Raw genomic sequence first — 17,386 nt, forward strand, 5'->3', positions numbered from 1 at the left:
TTATTAATTTGCCAATCAAAATACAGCTGAACCATTCTGAACAGGTATTTTGTCTTGTTTACACCACATTCGCTCTTTTGGCAGCTTTTCTTACCGCAACGTTTCCAAAAATTAAAATATTCTTCAAGAATAAACGCGCTTAATGCCCCAACTTATGTGCACTGTGTGTCTAACTTTCACGGATGGTTGCATATATCAAGAATAAAGTGATATTAAAATCGGCCATGATGGCAATTACTTCTTTATGTCATCAACATCTGTCTTAAATATTTCACATTATTTCACACATATACGAGTATAATTGCCTTATTCAGTTTAATTTCATTGACAAGTATCCAAAACCAATCAGCTTACTTCTGATGAAGCATTAAAATGAGCAGCACATTTATTATAAAACTTTATTTCGCATTATACAAATTTCTCAAAATACAATAGAATTACAATTATTCAAATAGGAAAACAAAGTCTACTTGAAAAATCTGAACGTGTTATTACTGCGACATTTGCCCTATTGCGGAATGTTTTCTGCAAAACAAACATGCAATTACTATAATGTACACGAATGATATTTTTTCTTTACTTATCACGTTTTATTTCAGCTAGGATTATATACTTACTAAACAACATTTTATTTTAGTTATACAAATACACTTCCTTCAGGAATGTTTAAACAATAAATTAATTTTATTTTTCTAAACATGCAGCCCGTTTCTATTCCAAATAAAATAAAAGAATAAAACTAAATGCATTTACATATGTCCTAAAAGCATAATCCTTTTATTACCTGACCTAAAGTTAAACGAAATGAATTGCTTTTCATTTGCAATGAACAAAACGCATAATCTTTAACTATTTAAGTGAAATTAAAGTGAGACGAAAGCTAATTTTGTTAATTAGTCTATTTTTAGGGAAAGAAAACGCTGTAGTTAATCGAGAATGCGTGGAATAATGAAAGAACAGAAGACATATATGCATTCCATAATTGCTTTTCGACTAATTTTTATAAGCCGTACTTTTGTCAAATGGAATAAGATGATATACTGTAAAGAACTTGTATAATTACCAAACATTATGAGCTGGTAATGTATTTACATATATGGTATTGATATTTAACTTTGTTTACCAGTAAATTAAAATTAAATGAGGTAAATTAAAATTAAAGTCGCTGAACACTGGTAGTTCGGTTTGAGGTTCGAATCCCGCGAACGGGCTGGCTGCATGGGTGTTTTCGTGGTTTTCCCCATGTGTAACGTGTATACGAGCCAGTTTCCCTTAGAAAGTCCTCCACGAAGGCATTCCTTCCCTTAGGCAGATAGCCCTAGTGTGCTTTGCCATAATTAAATACACCAACACCAAAATTAAAGGAAATGGATATGTATTACATACTTCTTAGTGTAAAATAATCTATTTTTATTTCAAGTTAATAAATATATTACGCAATTCAGATAAATTAATTAATACTTCTACATAACACTTTTGTCTTTATGTAAACGAGTAAAATCTGAAAAATATAAAAAGCACTTATATTAATTAGAGTTTTAACTAAAAGGGTTTCGAAATAGCATCATACTATCCGCGTAACTGCAGTTCCTGATAATAAGAGTCATAATAACTGGAGATATATTGCGCTTTGCATTCGCTAGTGTGTTGTGCTCTTTTTCTTGTTACATTTGTGATATTACATTTGTGTTTAAAACAAGTTTATACAGAACACTATCAACCAGGGATACTTAAGACAAAATTTAACAGCAGTTTATTTTTGGGTGGACGTACAGGATTTTACGAATTAAACTTTAAACTTCGTTTACAATGTGAACAAAAAAAATTCTGTTCAAATTGCAAACGAAGTTTAAATCTCATAAAATTCTTTTATTTGCATTTAATATTATAATGTCATCTAATTTCATGCCTTATCTCCCATTGATGCTTAGATATTTATAGTATTTGAATTATCTGAACAGTTAAGAAAGCAATCTAAAAGGGATCAAGTGATAATAATTCTAACGCAGTTAAGGAGTGCACAGACATTATCAGCTCGAAAGCAAATTATTTTTATTAGTGTTTTTTTGCATAAATTTAGTTTCCACAAGTTTATACAATGTGAATACTATTGAAAATTTTAAATTACTATGAAATAGACAACCATATTTTATTTTGAATGAACAATAAAAATTAAGGAAAACTTAATTTTAAATAGGACAAAAAAATTAAGATGTATGAAAAGACTTTGATTACGGTATTCGATATACATCTACAGCGTAATACTGACATGTTTTTAAGAAAAAAAAAGGAATCCTTTTTATCGATAACATATTCACAACCACTTGAGCTAAAGAAACGGCTTTCTTTAATACCGAATCTTTTCATCCTCAGCAAGCTGAGTATGCCTATTTAATAACTCCTTTCAAATAAAAATTCACAATTAAAAAAATAATCTCCTTTTAACTGTTTATTCTAGCAAATATAACTACACCTTTGCATTAAAACACGTTTAATTAATTTTCAGAAGAACCACTTCATCTTTAGAAGAGAATAAAATATATAAATACATATTTTAAAAACTCTCGAATATTCCCTGCACTAAAAATATTCAAAAAGGTGTTCTAATTTATCAGCATGATAACATTTAGCACCGTGAAAAGTCAAATGTCATAGAAGAGGAGATTACATCTCCTGTACTTCGAAAAATAGCAAAAATATTTCATATTAATGTTTAAATTTATATCAATATTTGCACAGCAAACATGTTTTACTTCACTGACCTTAACGCAAAGGCAAGATCGTAACCAAGTACGAGTTTCTTTTTAAGGTACAACTGCGGGGCCTGTATTAGATCAAATGTAAAATTTAGTCTTTAAATTAATTTCAAAATATACTTAGCAAACATGGATTTGAAAAAAAAAAAGAAAAAATAAACTCTATATTTACAAAATGCGTCACTTTTTGTTAATATATCGAACTGCGGCAGGACCTTATTACGGGAAAATTTCCTTTATACAGAATAAAAATTTTTAGAGGAACATTTTTAAAATCCTTCATCCTGCCCATGGAAGAACTAAACATCAATAGTGAAATAACTAACATTAATTTCAGGTCCATTAAGATTATTTTTAAAAGCTTTCCGAATTCTTATTTTTTTTATTTTACGTACTTATTTATTTTACCATTTCATCAAGATTCAAACTGATAACTTTGGCCTTTTCAATAGAAACTATAGCCAAGTGCATTTTGACAATAATAGAACAAACATACAGAATACTTAGAAACACGGAATTTTAATTTTAATATCTTTAACATCTGAATTTCAAATTCGAAACGTATACATGGTTAAAAGGATTCGACACAGTAAATGCATATAAGTTATCTTCGCTGCGTATAGCGGCGTGCACTTAAAATCACATCGCTTCGAATTCTATTTGTAAACATTTAGGCCGGTAAGTCCCTCCATACTGGGCAATTTCACACCTTCTCACTCGAAATGGCATGCAAAAGCGAAGTACAGAAGTCTAAAGTTGTATTCTACTAGGACAATAAGCTGGAAATGTGTGATCAGACGTTGGGCCAGGGGAAAATGTCATAGAACACGAACAGTAAGATCCTGTCTGAGGATGGAGAGGAGACAGCCAATATCCTTTCGCTACAACTTGATGAGGAACAAGCATTATTGAGCTTCCGATTAAAGAAAGACAGGTAGGCAAATAAAATCATTAGCGTTATTGTTTTACAGTAAGCAGTTGGTTAGTAGACTAAAAATGTCAGTATGAGATGCAATTAACATTCCACGAGGGCTATAGAGACTAATTTTTAATATATTGAAGTTATTTAATCAACTATTCAACAGCAAGGAACAGAAAAACGAATCAACAAGCTGTGCCATTTCTGCTCTGCACTAAGCAGGAAATTTTAAATTTCCATAGTGAACTTAATTTCTTTGAGTCTTAGTTAACGTGGTGAATTGGTGGGACACACATGTCCAGTGAACTTAATTAATGTGCTTATTTTAATGTGGTGAATGTGTGGGACACATGTCCCAGTTTTAAAATCAGAAGTAGCGCAAAAGAATGCTTTGTAATTTCTTATACACTTTTGCATGAATGATATATATAATTTAATCATAAAATCAAGAAATTAGAATTTCAAAATTTAATCATTTGTATAATATCTAACCAGTGAATAACGGCAAGCATGCTTAATAAATAAATTGCAACTTATAATTAGCAATAAAAACTAAGCAAACTAAAATTAACAATAAATATGCATGAAGGTACTTGAAAGACACATTGTGTAGGAAGAGTACACAGTTTGTATAAAGGCACTTGAAAAACATGTAGGCTATCCAAAAATTGTGGAAGCTTTTGATACGAGCAAAACACGGATAATAAAAATATTTCTGTATGTAATAATGCGGAAGGGGACCTCCAAGATGTTTCGCCACGTCCTCATTTGTATCCAGTGTTGTGGGCAACACTTTGAGAATTAGTAACCTATAATATTTAACATAAGTGTAATACAAGGTACACAACAGTAAACAATGTGAGAAGTTAAAATTTTCATATTTTATATAACACGTATGTTCTAAGGCATGCCAGAGGTTAAAGACTTGTACGTTTGTCAAGTTGTGTGAATCGTGCAACTATGTGATCCACTGCTTGCACGGATGAAAGCATTTCGGAATTTAAATTTCTTTTCAGAAGCTTTTGACAATTTGTGATGAATTTAGTGCATCAAGGGGTAGAGAGAAGCTCGTAGAAACTAAATGAACTTACCACAGGGTCCATGGTGGGTAACATAAATCCTGACTTGTTGCGAACAAGATGCCATTTTCAGTTGGCAGTCATTTGAGTAGGTGACGCCATCACTTCCACAAACAGGAGCGAAAATATCTGAGCAGGAATCTTGACATCGACAATAACCTTGTTGCGTTTTTTCATCCACCAGACATTCAGCTCCATAGGCGCAGTACATTTTCTCGCATGGCTCTAAAGGAAAGAATGAAAGATAAAATTATTTTAGGTACACGAAATTAAAAAAAAAAAGACATTCAGGAATCTGTCAAGATTATTAGTTAGTAGGCCAATGAATACATAATTTAGTTTTTCAAAGTTGTTTTCTTTAAAAGGAAAGAAGAACAAAATTAACAATATTAACTTTCAGATTAGAATAGGAATTTCCCCCTATCATTATCATATGTAAGTAATGAACCATACTTACATAATTTTATTTCTCTTTATAAATTTCATTTCTACAGCTTAAACTCACTAGTGAGTTTCGCAGAGCAATAATGTAGGGACAGTAATAAGCTAATATTATTAATTAATAGCAATAAGATTATTAATTAATGAATGATTAAGCAAGTATTACTTCATATAATAATTAGCAATAAGCATATTATTAATTATTAGCAATTACTTCAACAGTTCAATATACCTGAGTTAATTTTCTCGTTAAGTAAGTGATGCTATTATTATCAACACAATACAAAGGAAAGCAATACCTTAACATGTCTTTGAATCACTAACAATTTGAGTTACACGTACGCAAAAAAGTAGTTAATTAAATAATAAATATTAAATTAAAAACATAAAATTAAAAAAAGGTGGATGTTTTTCTTGGCATTCAAGCCCTCGAGTAATCAAATAAAGATGTAAGTAAATTTATCAGTGCATGCTTCTCGCAGAAACCTTAATAGACGTCTTGTGAGCACTTGCATTATAATTTTGATAAAAATTCAAGCCGAAAATCAATCTTACAGTGAAAATATTAGTGTGTAAATCCTCGTTTTCTCCATTATACTACTACTGTGCTTCAGATAAGGATAAAAATTGTAGTTTTCCTTCAATCGCATTTGGCATGATAATTTAATATAATGTCGAATTTCAAATTGATGGATCTATAGGTAAATATAGCAAATAATATTGATTTTGTCTGCTCCATAAGCAGCAAAATATATTTTAAAATGAATTATTTATCATTTATTTATGAAACATTTTACACTAAAATTATTTTATAAGCTGTTAGTAGTTTTAATCATCTGCAGTTTGAGAGCATGGAAGAAAATATTTATAGAAAATAGCATGAAATAAATGAAACATCTCTTGCAACTAGTGGTTTTACTATAATAAAAATAATAATGAATTCATAGCACGCGCCCTTACCTTGGACTATTACTTTTAAAAATTAAAGCAAAGATTGCATTGATTTCATGGAAATAGATTTTTAGTAATAATGGGCAATTTGCCCTGACGGACAATTAATTTCATTTTGGCATTTTGTATCGAAAACTTAAAAGGCTGTATCACTTTTCAAATCGTTTCTACCATATATTATCGCCTTGTCTTATATTTAAAGAAATTAAATAATGAAGAATCTGCATAAATATATGTTTGTTTCTCGTATTGTGATAAAACAACGGTACCTACAGTCATCAAAATTTGAATAACGTAATTTTCCATAGAATATGGTCATGTGGAAGCCCTAATTTGAATTTGAAATTTGTTTTATTATCGATTTCAAATTCTGTAACACTTCAACGAATTTTTGATTAAAAAAACTAAACGATTCAAAGCGAGCAATGGCAACACAGTACGAAAAAAAATATCTCTAGCGCGCGAGACTCTATATCGGAAATCTTAAAGATATGCTCATTTAAAAATAAATTTGAGATATTGCTGTTGAACTGAATTTTATAGTTTGAGTACGTAGAACATGATATTCAATAAATAAAGGTAACATACAACATACAAAACGTTAAAAAAACGCCCCTTTGGATGTAATTTAAAATCTGAAATCTTTCAAGTTTTTTAAACTTTTAAATATGAAGAAAAATAGGGTATATCTCTGCTCATACTCGAATCTACCAACTCATTTTAGCGAAACGCTTAAACCATGGAAAGAAATGCAGATTACTTCACAAACGAAGGAAAGATCTTTGGCTTAAAAGAAAAAAATAATTCTTATATAATGCTCATCATATTTACTCTATTTAAATAAATAGCATAAGGTAAAATACTCAGTGACTCACAGGATTAAATTTATTCTTAGAATGTTTTTATACCGTTTTTGATTAAGAGATGCTCAAAACATATACACTTTTATACGTACCCGAACAGGAAATGTTTTCTTCAAAAGGTGCGCCATAAATAACAGAAACAGGGCAAATATCTTATTTAGAGAAATTTATTTGCTTATTCATACATTTAGTATAATTATTTAATGCTTATGAACAGTTACTTGCAATTTAAGAGTTGATATGTTTATTTTAAGTCTTTGACTATGAATATTTTTAATATTCAAATAATGTTTCATTTACAGACATGAATTATTTCCAGATATATATATTTCTAAACAGATCCGCTACTTTTATAAAAGTTAGACTTTGCAAAATTTCTCACTTTGCAATTAACACTACTGATTGTTTAAATCTATGAGGGTTTTAGGAGTGATTGGCTGGGTTTCAACACACTGTAGTTCATATTTTAAATTGAAAAATGAGTACTACACATGAAAAAAAAAATATTTCGCTTTTAAATAGTCATAGCACTATATGTGCATAGTCAGAACACTTATATATATGTAGGTAAAAAAAAGCGTTTCTGATTGTAACAGCATTATCACATTTATTAGATAAATATTACACATGCTTTCCTTGTTAAAGAACACGTGTTTAAATTGTACTCCTAGTTTGCCTACGCACGTTGTAATGATTTATTTTACCACTTACGGTCTGTGACGTCGTAAATGTGCCAGTAGTAAGGAAGCACTGCTGATGCATCAATTTCTTTATTTACAAAACAAGCCACAGATACAACATTCAATTAATACATTTAGAAAATGTTAATAGATATCCGAGCTGGTGACTCGATCAGAGACGTTAAACAAGATGGCACTCGTCATTTCACTAGACGAATAAAAAATATCCACACCTCCGCTCGCTGGTAGAGCTTTCTAACTCTTTCTCCGACAGGCGTCGAAACCACATTTGTTATACTTGCGCACGCGCATTACTCTGTAACGTCATTGCCATCCAGAGTTCTTTATAGGTCATCAAAGCAAATGCAACACGCTTTCTCATATTTTGGAGCTTCTCTTATGTTGTTCAAAATAGTGACACATATATATTTTCTCAAAGGCAAAAAAGCCCCTGACGTAAGGTGAAAAGATATTGATGGTTATCAGAGCAGTGCTAAATTATCAAATCCATCAATCCCAGTGATGTTAAAGTCCATCATTTAAGGTAGGCGTTATGAATGTTATAAGCGATATAGTCTGAAAATGAAACATTCGACAATATATTTTCAAGCTACATAAGCGTTATGAAAAGTTATGCAGGGCAGGACAACATATTAATTTTTAGCGTCGTAAGCATCTACGCGCTATAAAATGAAGTTATATACAGCAAAGGTGAGATTCGTTTTAGACATTATATATTAGAAAAGTAAAGCAGCGCAAAGTGAGGGAACGTTATAAGCATTATTATTGAGTCTTTAGTAGGTCACATTTCGGTTGTGAAAGCATCGTATCACGACGTCTTAACGACGACTAAATGTTCGCAGAATTCTACCTTTTTGCAACAGTTGTGAAAACGTCGTTATTATGTCTTTGTGTTACATATTGATTTATGCAGAAAAATAAGCTTAATAATTAATATATTTTTCTTCTTTTTTAAAATTTTGTATTCCTTGTATTTTTTTTTTAGTTTAAATATTTTATCATTTCCTGAAAACCAGAAGATAATACAATTTTTTCTATTTAGACTAAATATGCATAATTAATAATAGCCTTAATTATTTTCAATACTTTAAACTACAGTTTTTAACTTTCCCTTTAGACTAAATATGCATAATTAATAATAGCCTTAATTATTTTCAGTATTTTAAACTACATATTTTAATTAACTTAAATTCCAAGACACGATTACTTAAGATTTCATCATTTTTCGTTTCCATAATCCTTTAGTATGTAAGTGGTTATTATGAATATATAACATGAATAGTAAGTAAATAAAACTCAATCACACATAAATAAAAGTAAAGATATATATGTAGGTAAAAAAAAAAAAAAAGAGTTTCTGATTATAACAACATTATCACATTTATTTCTCTTAAATCTCAGAGACATCGAAAATTGCCCCCCCCAGTCAGGATAAATTAGTGTGGAAAAATCCCCCAAATGATTTATGTATCGCCGTTAGAGGGCGCTTCGCTTCTGAAAAGGAATGTTAGTTTTTAGTTTGCGACGTAGTTAGTTAGCAGTGAACCTTCGATGCAACGAAAGTTGCTTTGTAAATAAAATGATTGTTTTTGTAGATTGTTGAAATATTTCACTTTATTTAGAATTAGAACCACCTTTCGCAATATGGCGCATCGGTGCCGAGAACCTTTGGCCAATTTAGAAGTTTGTGTTTTTTAATTTTGGATATCATTTTATGCGAAGACAGCCAAGGTAAGCCTGTATTTTCTATTTTTATATAATATGGAAGATCTTATTGCTAAACTGAAATCGAAACGAAAGGTATTGAGGACCGGAATGTCCAAGATATTAAAGAAAATTGAAACCGAACTGAATAAAGATGATAGTAGTATAAATGTAAATGTATTGGAAGAAATTTTAGACCAGTTAAACGAAAAATCAAAATCCTTGAGCAATTTAGACGCTGAAATAGAACGAGAATTAAAAGTCGAAGAAGAGGAATTTGAACTTGAAATCTCATCCGCTTTAGAATATGAAGAGAAAATTCAAGTGTGGCAGTTTAGAGGAAAGAAAAAGTTGAAAGAGTTGAATAAGTTGGAAAATTCGGACAATGCAAATAGAGACATTTCTAATGAAACCGTTACAGAATCCCAAAACGAAAGTATCAAATTCACTCGTCTTCCAAAATTAACGATCTCTAAATTTTATGGTGATTCTTCGGATTGGTTAGAATTCATAGGTCAGTTCGAAAATGCGATTGATAAAAATCCGAATTTATCAAAAATAGAAAAATTAATTTACTTAAAAAGCTTTCTTGGTGGCTCAGCCGCTAAAGCTATTTCTGGTTTCGCTCTCATCGAAAATAATTACGAAGCTGCTCTTGAACTGTTACGTTCCAGATTTAGTCAAAAGAACATCTTAATTAATTCGCATTTAGGACAACTCTTAAGTACTTCACCTGTTAGAAATCCTAATGATATAAACGGATTAAGAAAACTTTTAGATCACGCCGAAGTACAGATAAGAAATCTTGAAGCATTAAAAATAGACTCTGATACCTACGGAAATCTCTTAACGCCTTTAATTTTGAAATTACTTCCTGATGAATTCGTTCTTGATTATAGCCGAAAAATTAAAGACGAAAATTGGGATTTAAAAGGTTTGTTAGCCTTTTTGAGGAACGAAGTATTCAGTAGAGAACGCGCGGCTTCTGTTAATTATAATTGTAGAGAAAAATATTCGCGATTGGAAAAGCATTTGCCCTTCAAACATAAACATTCTCCAGCCATAACGAGCAAGCCGTCTACAGTTGAGTTATTAGCGGCGTCATCCGAATCGCAGTGTCTGTTCTGCGGGAACACAAATCATAAATCTGCGGATTGCGAAGTTTTAAGTGTAGAAAAGAAAAAGGAGATCTTAAAAAGTGAATCGCGGTGTTTTTTATGTTTAGGTCGGTATCACCGGATCCAAAATTGTAAACAAAAAATAAACTGTGCCTTCTGCTTTAATAAACACTCGAAAGCCATTTGTTATTCATTCCATCAGAAAAAAGATAATGAAAAACCTAAAAAGAAAACGTCGGATTCGAGCGTTATTTCCGCTGTTTCGTCATATAATTCCGATGAAAATAGATCTAATAAAATATTATTACAAACGGCTTCTGCATTGATTCGAAATAATGATAAATCTGAAAATGTCAGAATTCTTTTTGATAATGGCTCAATGAGATCTTTCATAACCAAAGATGTATCTACTAAAATGGAACTTCCGATTGTTAGAAAAGAATCACTTTCTGTTTATTCCTTTGGTGATAAAAGTGCGTTAGAAAAAACCTTTAATGTTGTTAGAGCAAAACTAGAAAATGTAAACGATCCTAATCTTAATATATATATTGAGCTTCTTGAAACCGAAAATATATCCAATACTGTTATCTCTCCTCCAGATTTTAACTTTGCTAAGAAAAATAAAATTTTACAAAATCTACAATTAGCAGATTGTTGTAGAAAAAGTGACAAAATTGATATTCTCATAGGGGTAGATTTCTACTATTCTATAATTACTGGTAAAATTAAAAGAATTTCAAGAAATGTAGTAGCCACAGAATCTTTATTTGGGTGGTGTTTGCAGGGTAAAGTAAACAATGATCATAGTGAATTATTAACTATGAAAGTAATTGTAAATGAAGACTTGATATCAGATCAGTTACAACAGTTTTGGAAGCTAGAAAACTTGGGTTTGGAAAGTGATACTCAAAACGACAAAACTGTTGATTTAGAAATTATGAAATCTTTCGAATCTGATATCAGGTATAAGAACTACAGATACCAAGTAAAATTACCTTGGAAACCGAATTCAAAACATTTAATGGAAGATAATAGGGATAAAGCACTTGAAAGATTTAAGAAATTGAGTAACAAATTTAAAATTGATAACTCTTTGTTTGTTCAATACACAGAGGTTTTAAAGGATTACGAGTTAAAACATATTATTGAACCAGTTCAAGAAGACAATCAAAATGATAAAACCCTATTTTATTTACCTCATAGAGCAGTCATCAGAAATGATAGAGCAACAAGCAAACTAAGAATAGTTTATGATGCTTCAGCCCATAAACCAAAAACACTCTCTCTAAATGACTGTTTATACACTGGTCCGAACCTATATCCTGATATTTTTGATTTATTGATAAAATTTAGACAAAATTCTATAGCCTTTACAGCGGACATTACACAAGCATTCTTACAGATAGAGTTAAATGAAGAAGACAGGGACGTTACACGATTCTTTTGGAAAGATGATCCTAATGATAACAATGAGAGTTTGAAAATCTTTAGATTTACAAGAGTTTTGTTTGGAGTAAAATCTAGTCCCTTTCTTCTAGCTGCTACTATTAAGCATCACCTTAAAAAATATTCAGAAATATATCCTGAAACAATAGAACTCTTAAACAACTACCTGTATGTTGATGACATTATTGGTGGTCACCAAAATTTAGAACAGGCCCTGAAAACAAGTTTAGAAATTGTGAACATTTTTAATGAAGCTAGCATGTCACTACATAAGTGGCATACTAATTCCAAAGAACTCAAAGATATTTGGCATCGCAAAGAATTTTCGATGCAAGAATCTCCTGAAGTTGTCCCGATCAAAGTGTTAGGAATTAACTGGGATACGGATAATGATAATTTTTATTTTGACACTCAGCACTTGACAAATTTCATTTCCTCGTCAATCAACTCAAAACGTTTTCTATTGCAAACCGCAGGCCGTATTTTTGATCCTGTCGGATTTTATGGCCCTTTCACTATAAGAATAAAGTGTCTGATTCAGGAAATCTGGTCTGCCAAAATTGATTGGGACGATGAACTGCCACCTGATCTTAGTTATAAATGGAAAGCCTGGTACGAAGAAATTGAAGAACTGAACCACCTCAGAATTCCCCGCTACTATTTAGAAGGAATATTAGATGCAGATGTGAAACAAATAGAACTCCATAGCTTTTCTGATGCTAGTTTGAAAGCTTATGGATGCGTGGTATATCTGAGAATAGTTTTGAACAATGGAACTTTTCAAACAGTTTTTGTTGCTTCCAAGAGTAGAGTTGCACCTCTGAAATCCCTTACACTTCCTAGATTGGAGCTTTTGGGTGCGCTTTTATCCGCTAGATTGAATGATAAAATAGCAAAATCTTTAAAATACGAAGTAATCCCCTTCCACTGGACTGATTCTCAAATAACGTATTTTTGGATTCAGGGATCTCCCGAAAGATTTAAATCTTTCATCAAAAACAGAGTTTATGAAATTCAGAAACTAACTGAAAGCAATAATTGGCATTATTGCCGTGGGAAAGATAACCCCTCCGACATCATATCACGAGGAACTACTGTTGCTAATTTAAGAAATTGTTCACTTTGGTGGTTTGGACCAGAATGGTTGCAAAACAAACGTATAGACTGGCCAGTTCAACCGAAGTTTGACGTGGGAAACGATAAGCAACTAGAACTCCGTAGTAAGATATCTGTTTATGACGTTGTTGTGAAAAGAGATGATCAACTATTGGATATAACAAAATTCAGTAATGTGCTGAAATATCTCAGAATTATGGTATGGGTTAGACGTTTCGTTGCTAAGGCAAGAAAACTGCCTGCTAATAGTGGAACATTAAGTGCTTTTGAAATTCAGGACACTGAAATTTTTTGTGTTCGTAAAGCCCAGATGGATTTCTTCACACCTGAAATTAAGGCTCTTCAATCTAACAAGTCAATTTCTCCAAGCTCTGATATATTCAGCTTGGCACCGTTTCTTGATGAAAATAAAATTCTTCGAATTAAGGGAAGATTAGAAGAAACCGAATATACAGTTGACGAGAAGCATCCAGTTCTTTTTCCTAAAGATTCCAAATTTACTGAATTAATTGTAAAAAGGGAACATAATAACGTTCTGCATGCGGGAGTTGCAGCAACTTTAGCCAAACTAAGACAGAAATTTTGGATTCCTAAAGGCCGTCAGTTGGTAAAGAAAGTCTTAGGGAACTGTTTAATTTGTCGGAAATACGCAGTAAAACCAGCGAAACAAATGACAGCTCAGTTACCTAAAGATCGAATTGTTGAAACTCCACCTTTCTATGTTACAGGCGTGGATTTCACAGGTCCAGTTTACATCAGGTCTGGAAACGACATTCAGAAATCATACATCGTATTGTTTACGTGCGCTGTTACACGAGCGTTACATCTAGAACTCATTTCCAACATGTCTGCAAACAAATTCATTTTGGCTCTCAGACGTTTCATTTCGAGAAGAGGAAACTGTCGCACCTTTTATTCAGATAACGCGAAAACTTTCAAATATGCTGCCAAAGATTTACAGTATTTTTACAGCATAATTAAAGGTACAGACTTTCAAAAATTTCTAGCAAATGAAGGCTTGACTTGGAAATTTATCGTCGAGCTTGCTCCATGGTGGGGAGCTTTTTATGAACGCCTTATGAAAACCATAAAGGAACCGTTGAAAAAGATATTAGGCAGAGCTCAATTGAATTTTGAAGAATTTATGACTGTGTTGACAGAGGTCGAAAATATTGTGAATAAACGTCCTTTGACCTACGTTTACAACGATTTACATGAACCTGAACCACTTGCACCGGCTGATTTTCTATTGATCGGACATAAGGATGAATATCCATACAACTTTGCTGAGATCCTGAATAACTCTCCAACAAGAAAGAGTCTAATAAAACGAAAAGAATATCAGACAACACTTATAAAACAGTTCTGGAAAAAATGGAAAAATCAGTATCTTCTTGAGTTAAGAAATGCTCACTTCTTCGGTACACCAGAAGCCAAGAAAAATCTTAAAATTGGTGATATAGTTTTACTTGAAGGAACAACTAAATCTAAGTTCCTCTGGGATTTAGGTCGAGTAATTCAAGTCTTCAAAGGACGTGATGGTCTTGTACGATCATGTGTGGTAAAAACTAAAAAAGGGGACCTTAAGAGACCTGTGCAATTGATATACCCCCTTGAACTATCAGACTGAAAATGAACTAAATTTGTAACCTTTTAATTTTACTTCTTTATTTCATATTCACTAACATTAATTTTAGATAATTAGTTTAGTTATTACTAATAATTTACTGTTTGTAATTTGAATTAATATTTACGTATTGAGTAATATTTGAGTTGATGCAGTTAACTATATTTGTTTATTTTATAGAATTTCCTTTTGCAGTTTATATTTACATCAGTTGAATGTATTTGATATGTAAGTTGCTTTTTTATATTTTATTATTTGTATGCTGAAATAGTGATAATTTTTGCAGAAATTATCAGGTGGGGAGTGTGGAAAAATCCCCCAAATGATTTATGTATCGCCGTTAGAGGACGCTTCGCTTCTGAAAAGGAATGTTAGTTTTTAGTTTGCGACGTAGTTAGTTAGCAGTGAACCTTCGATGCAACGAAAGTTGCTTTGTAAATAAAATGATTATTTTTGTAGATTGTTGAAATATTTCACTTCATTTAGAATTAGAACCACCTTTCGCAATAATTAGGAAGCGATTCTTAAGGTAGCATAATCAGCATTTTACCTGAACTCAAGTAAAATTTATTCTCGTTTTATAGTAAAAAGTAAAATTTATTCTCGTTTTATAGTATAGTTCTCGTTATATAATGTAAAAAACATAACTATTAACTTCTATATCTCCAAGATATGCAAATGAAACACTGTATAAAGTAGTTAATAATGTGATCAAAAGTATTTCATACAAAAATATATCTAAATCTAATAACCAAAAAAAAATTCCCCATATTTATATGTAAAATGAAATAATAACCTAACAAACAACATACATGACAACACTATTTAAGAAAAAACATGAACTAGCAGTGTTTGAAAGCATAAAGAAGTATAAGGAAGGTTGCAGAACTAAAATTTCCAATTAATAAAAAATTATTCGTGTTTTTTAAATAATAAGCAATTAAAAGTGTAATAATTATGGATTGCAGTATTTACTAATAATGTTGATGTTTTTAAAACCATTTCTTTCGATCATATGTTAAAGTATTTACTTATTTTTAGTTTCTACATTTTAGAATAGTGGTAGATTACAATGATTATTTCATGCACTTTATATAATCAATAACTTTCATTTTGTTACTGTACAGAAATAATTTAAATAATAATTAAATAATAATATAGTATATGATAGTAAGCTAAGTACGTTAAGGTAAGCTCTTCGTTAAATAGCACACGATGAAACTTTTTGTTTCTATTTATTATGAATTTCCTTTTTATCACAAGCACATAAAAAGTAAGCGAAGAAAATAGAATATACTTAAATTGAATAAAAAATAAAACCTAATTTCCAACATTCATTTATTGAGATAATCTAATACACATACATAACGGCAATATTTAAAAAAAATACAAATTACACAGTGTTTGGAAGAATATATATACAAAACAATAATAAAACTGCAATTTGCAATCAGTAAAACATACTTAGTGTTTTTAATATTACACAATTAAATATCACATAAATATACATTACAATATTTCATAGTAATGCTAATGTTTTTTTAACACAATTTTTTCGATCATGCATTTTATACACTTTAAAATCGTTAACATTTTCTGCATACTATACGAAAGACAACATAATATACAATGTGCAATGTGCATTATCATTAATTTTAATGTATTCCTTGTATTTTTCTAATACGTTATTGCATATATTTAATTCATCTTCAGCAGTCATATTAAGTACCAGTCCAATAATTTCTTTCTATTTTGAAACTCATGAACATACCATAACAGCTTGAATTGTTATAGCTTCTGTATTGATGTATTTTCAGCAAAACCAGAAAATGCCTTACTGTTGTACGTTATTTTTGGTTTTACATGAATTAATATGAATTAATTCTGAGTACCAACACAATAGTCGTTTAATATGAATGATATACGATATAGCACTTAGGACGTTATAACCGAATCGCTAATCCGTGTATCCAAATATTTCACCTCTGGGGCCTCTGAAGATTGGAGAAAATCACCATATAATTTTAATCACTGGTAACACATAAAACATCAAAACAGAACACTACTTCACTCTATGGACGATTTTAGCAAGCTGCATCCGATGTTCTCTTTAAACGATGCACCTAAAATTCAAAATTTTGATGTGGTTTAGTAGAGCAGATATTCACAAACAAAATAAGCAGAAATTCAGCATTACCACGATGATTTCTCCTCAATTCAAAACAAACTGCCATCACTATATTCTTGTGCATCGCTCTCTTTCTGTATTGAAGTTCTTCAGTATTTAATTCCGACGGTAAATTGCAAAACTGTGAAGAAAACATTCCTGCAAATAAGATGGAGTCTGAAATTTATTGCGCAGTTAACTAACGTGTTTCAATTTGGGTTTATATAATCCTCCAGTAAATTATATACATGGATATCAATCAGTTGAACAGCATTTCAGTGTAACCTTTCAGCGAGAAATATGGTTACATTAAATTTTTCGACGGTTCTTCTGATAATTTAATAGAATCTTTTTTGAATGGCTTAATATTTAATTATTTCAACTGAATGGAATTACGAACAATGTTCACAAGGTTATATTTACAAAAAATATTTATCGGTCTCGCTAAAACATTTCTAATGTAAATGTCTCCAAATCCCGAGTGTACCGTATATTAGG

General features: G+C 31.0%; 1 protein-coding gene across 1 annotated transcript in view; it reads right to left on the minus strand.

The window, feature by feature from the left end:
- LOC118193620 (agrin-like) overlaps positions 1–17,386 on the minus strand; it is a 777,240-nt gene that overhangs the window by 230,078 nt on the left and 529,776 nt on the right. The window contains exon 3 of the mRNA XM_085810647.1: positions 4,767–4,979. Coding sequence (XP_085666773.1) covers positions 4,767–4,979 — 213 coding nt within the window. The remainder of the gene's footprint in view (positions 1–4,766; positions 4,980–17,386) is intronic.

Source organism: Stegodyphus dumicola, chromosome 2 (genome assembly GCF_044657685.1).
Source record: "Stegodyphus dumicola isolate Sdum_Otavi_A_Nest chromosome 2, ASM4465768v1".
NCBI classification, from domain to species: domain Eukaryota; kingdom Metazoa; phylum Arthropoda; class Arachnida; order Araneae; family Eresidae; genus Stegodyphus; species Stegodyphus dumicola.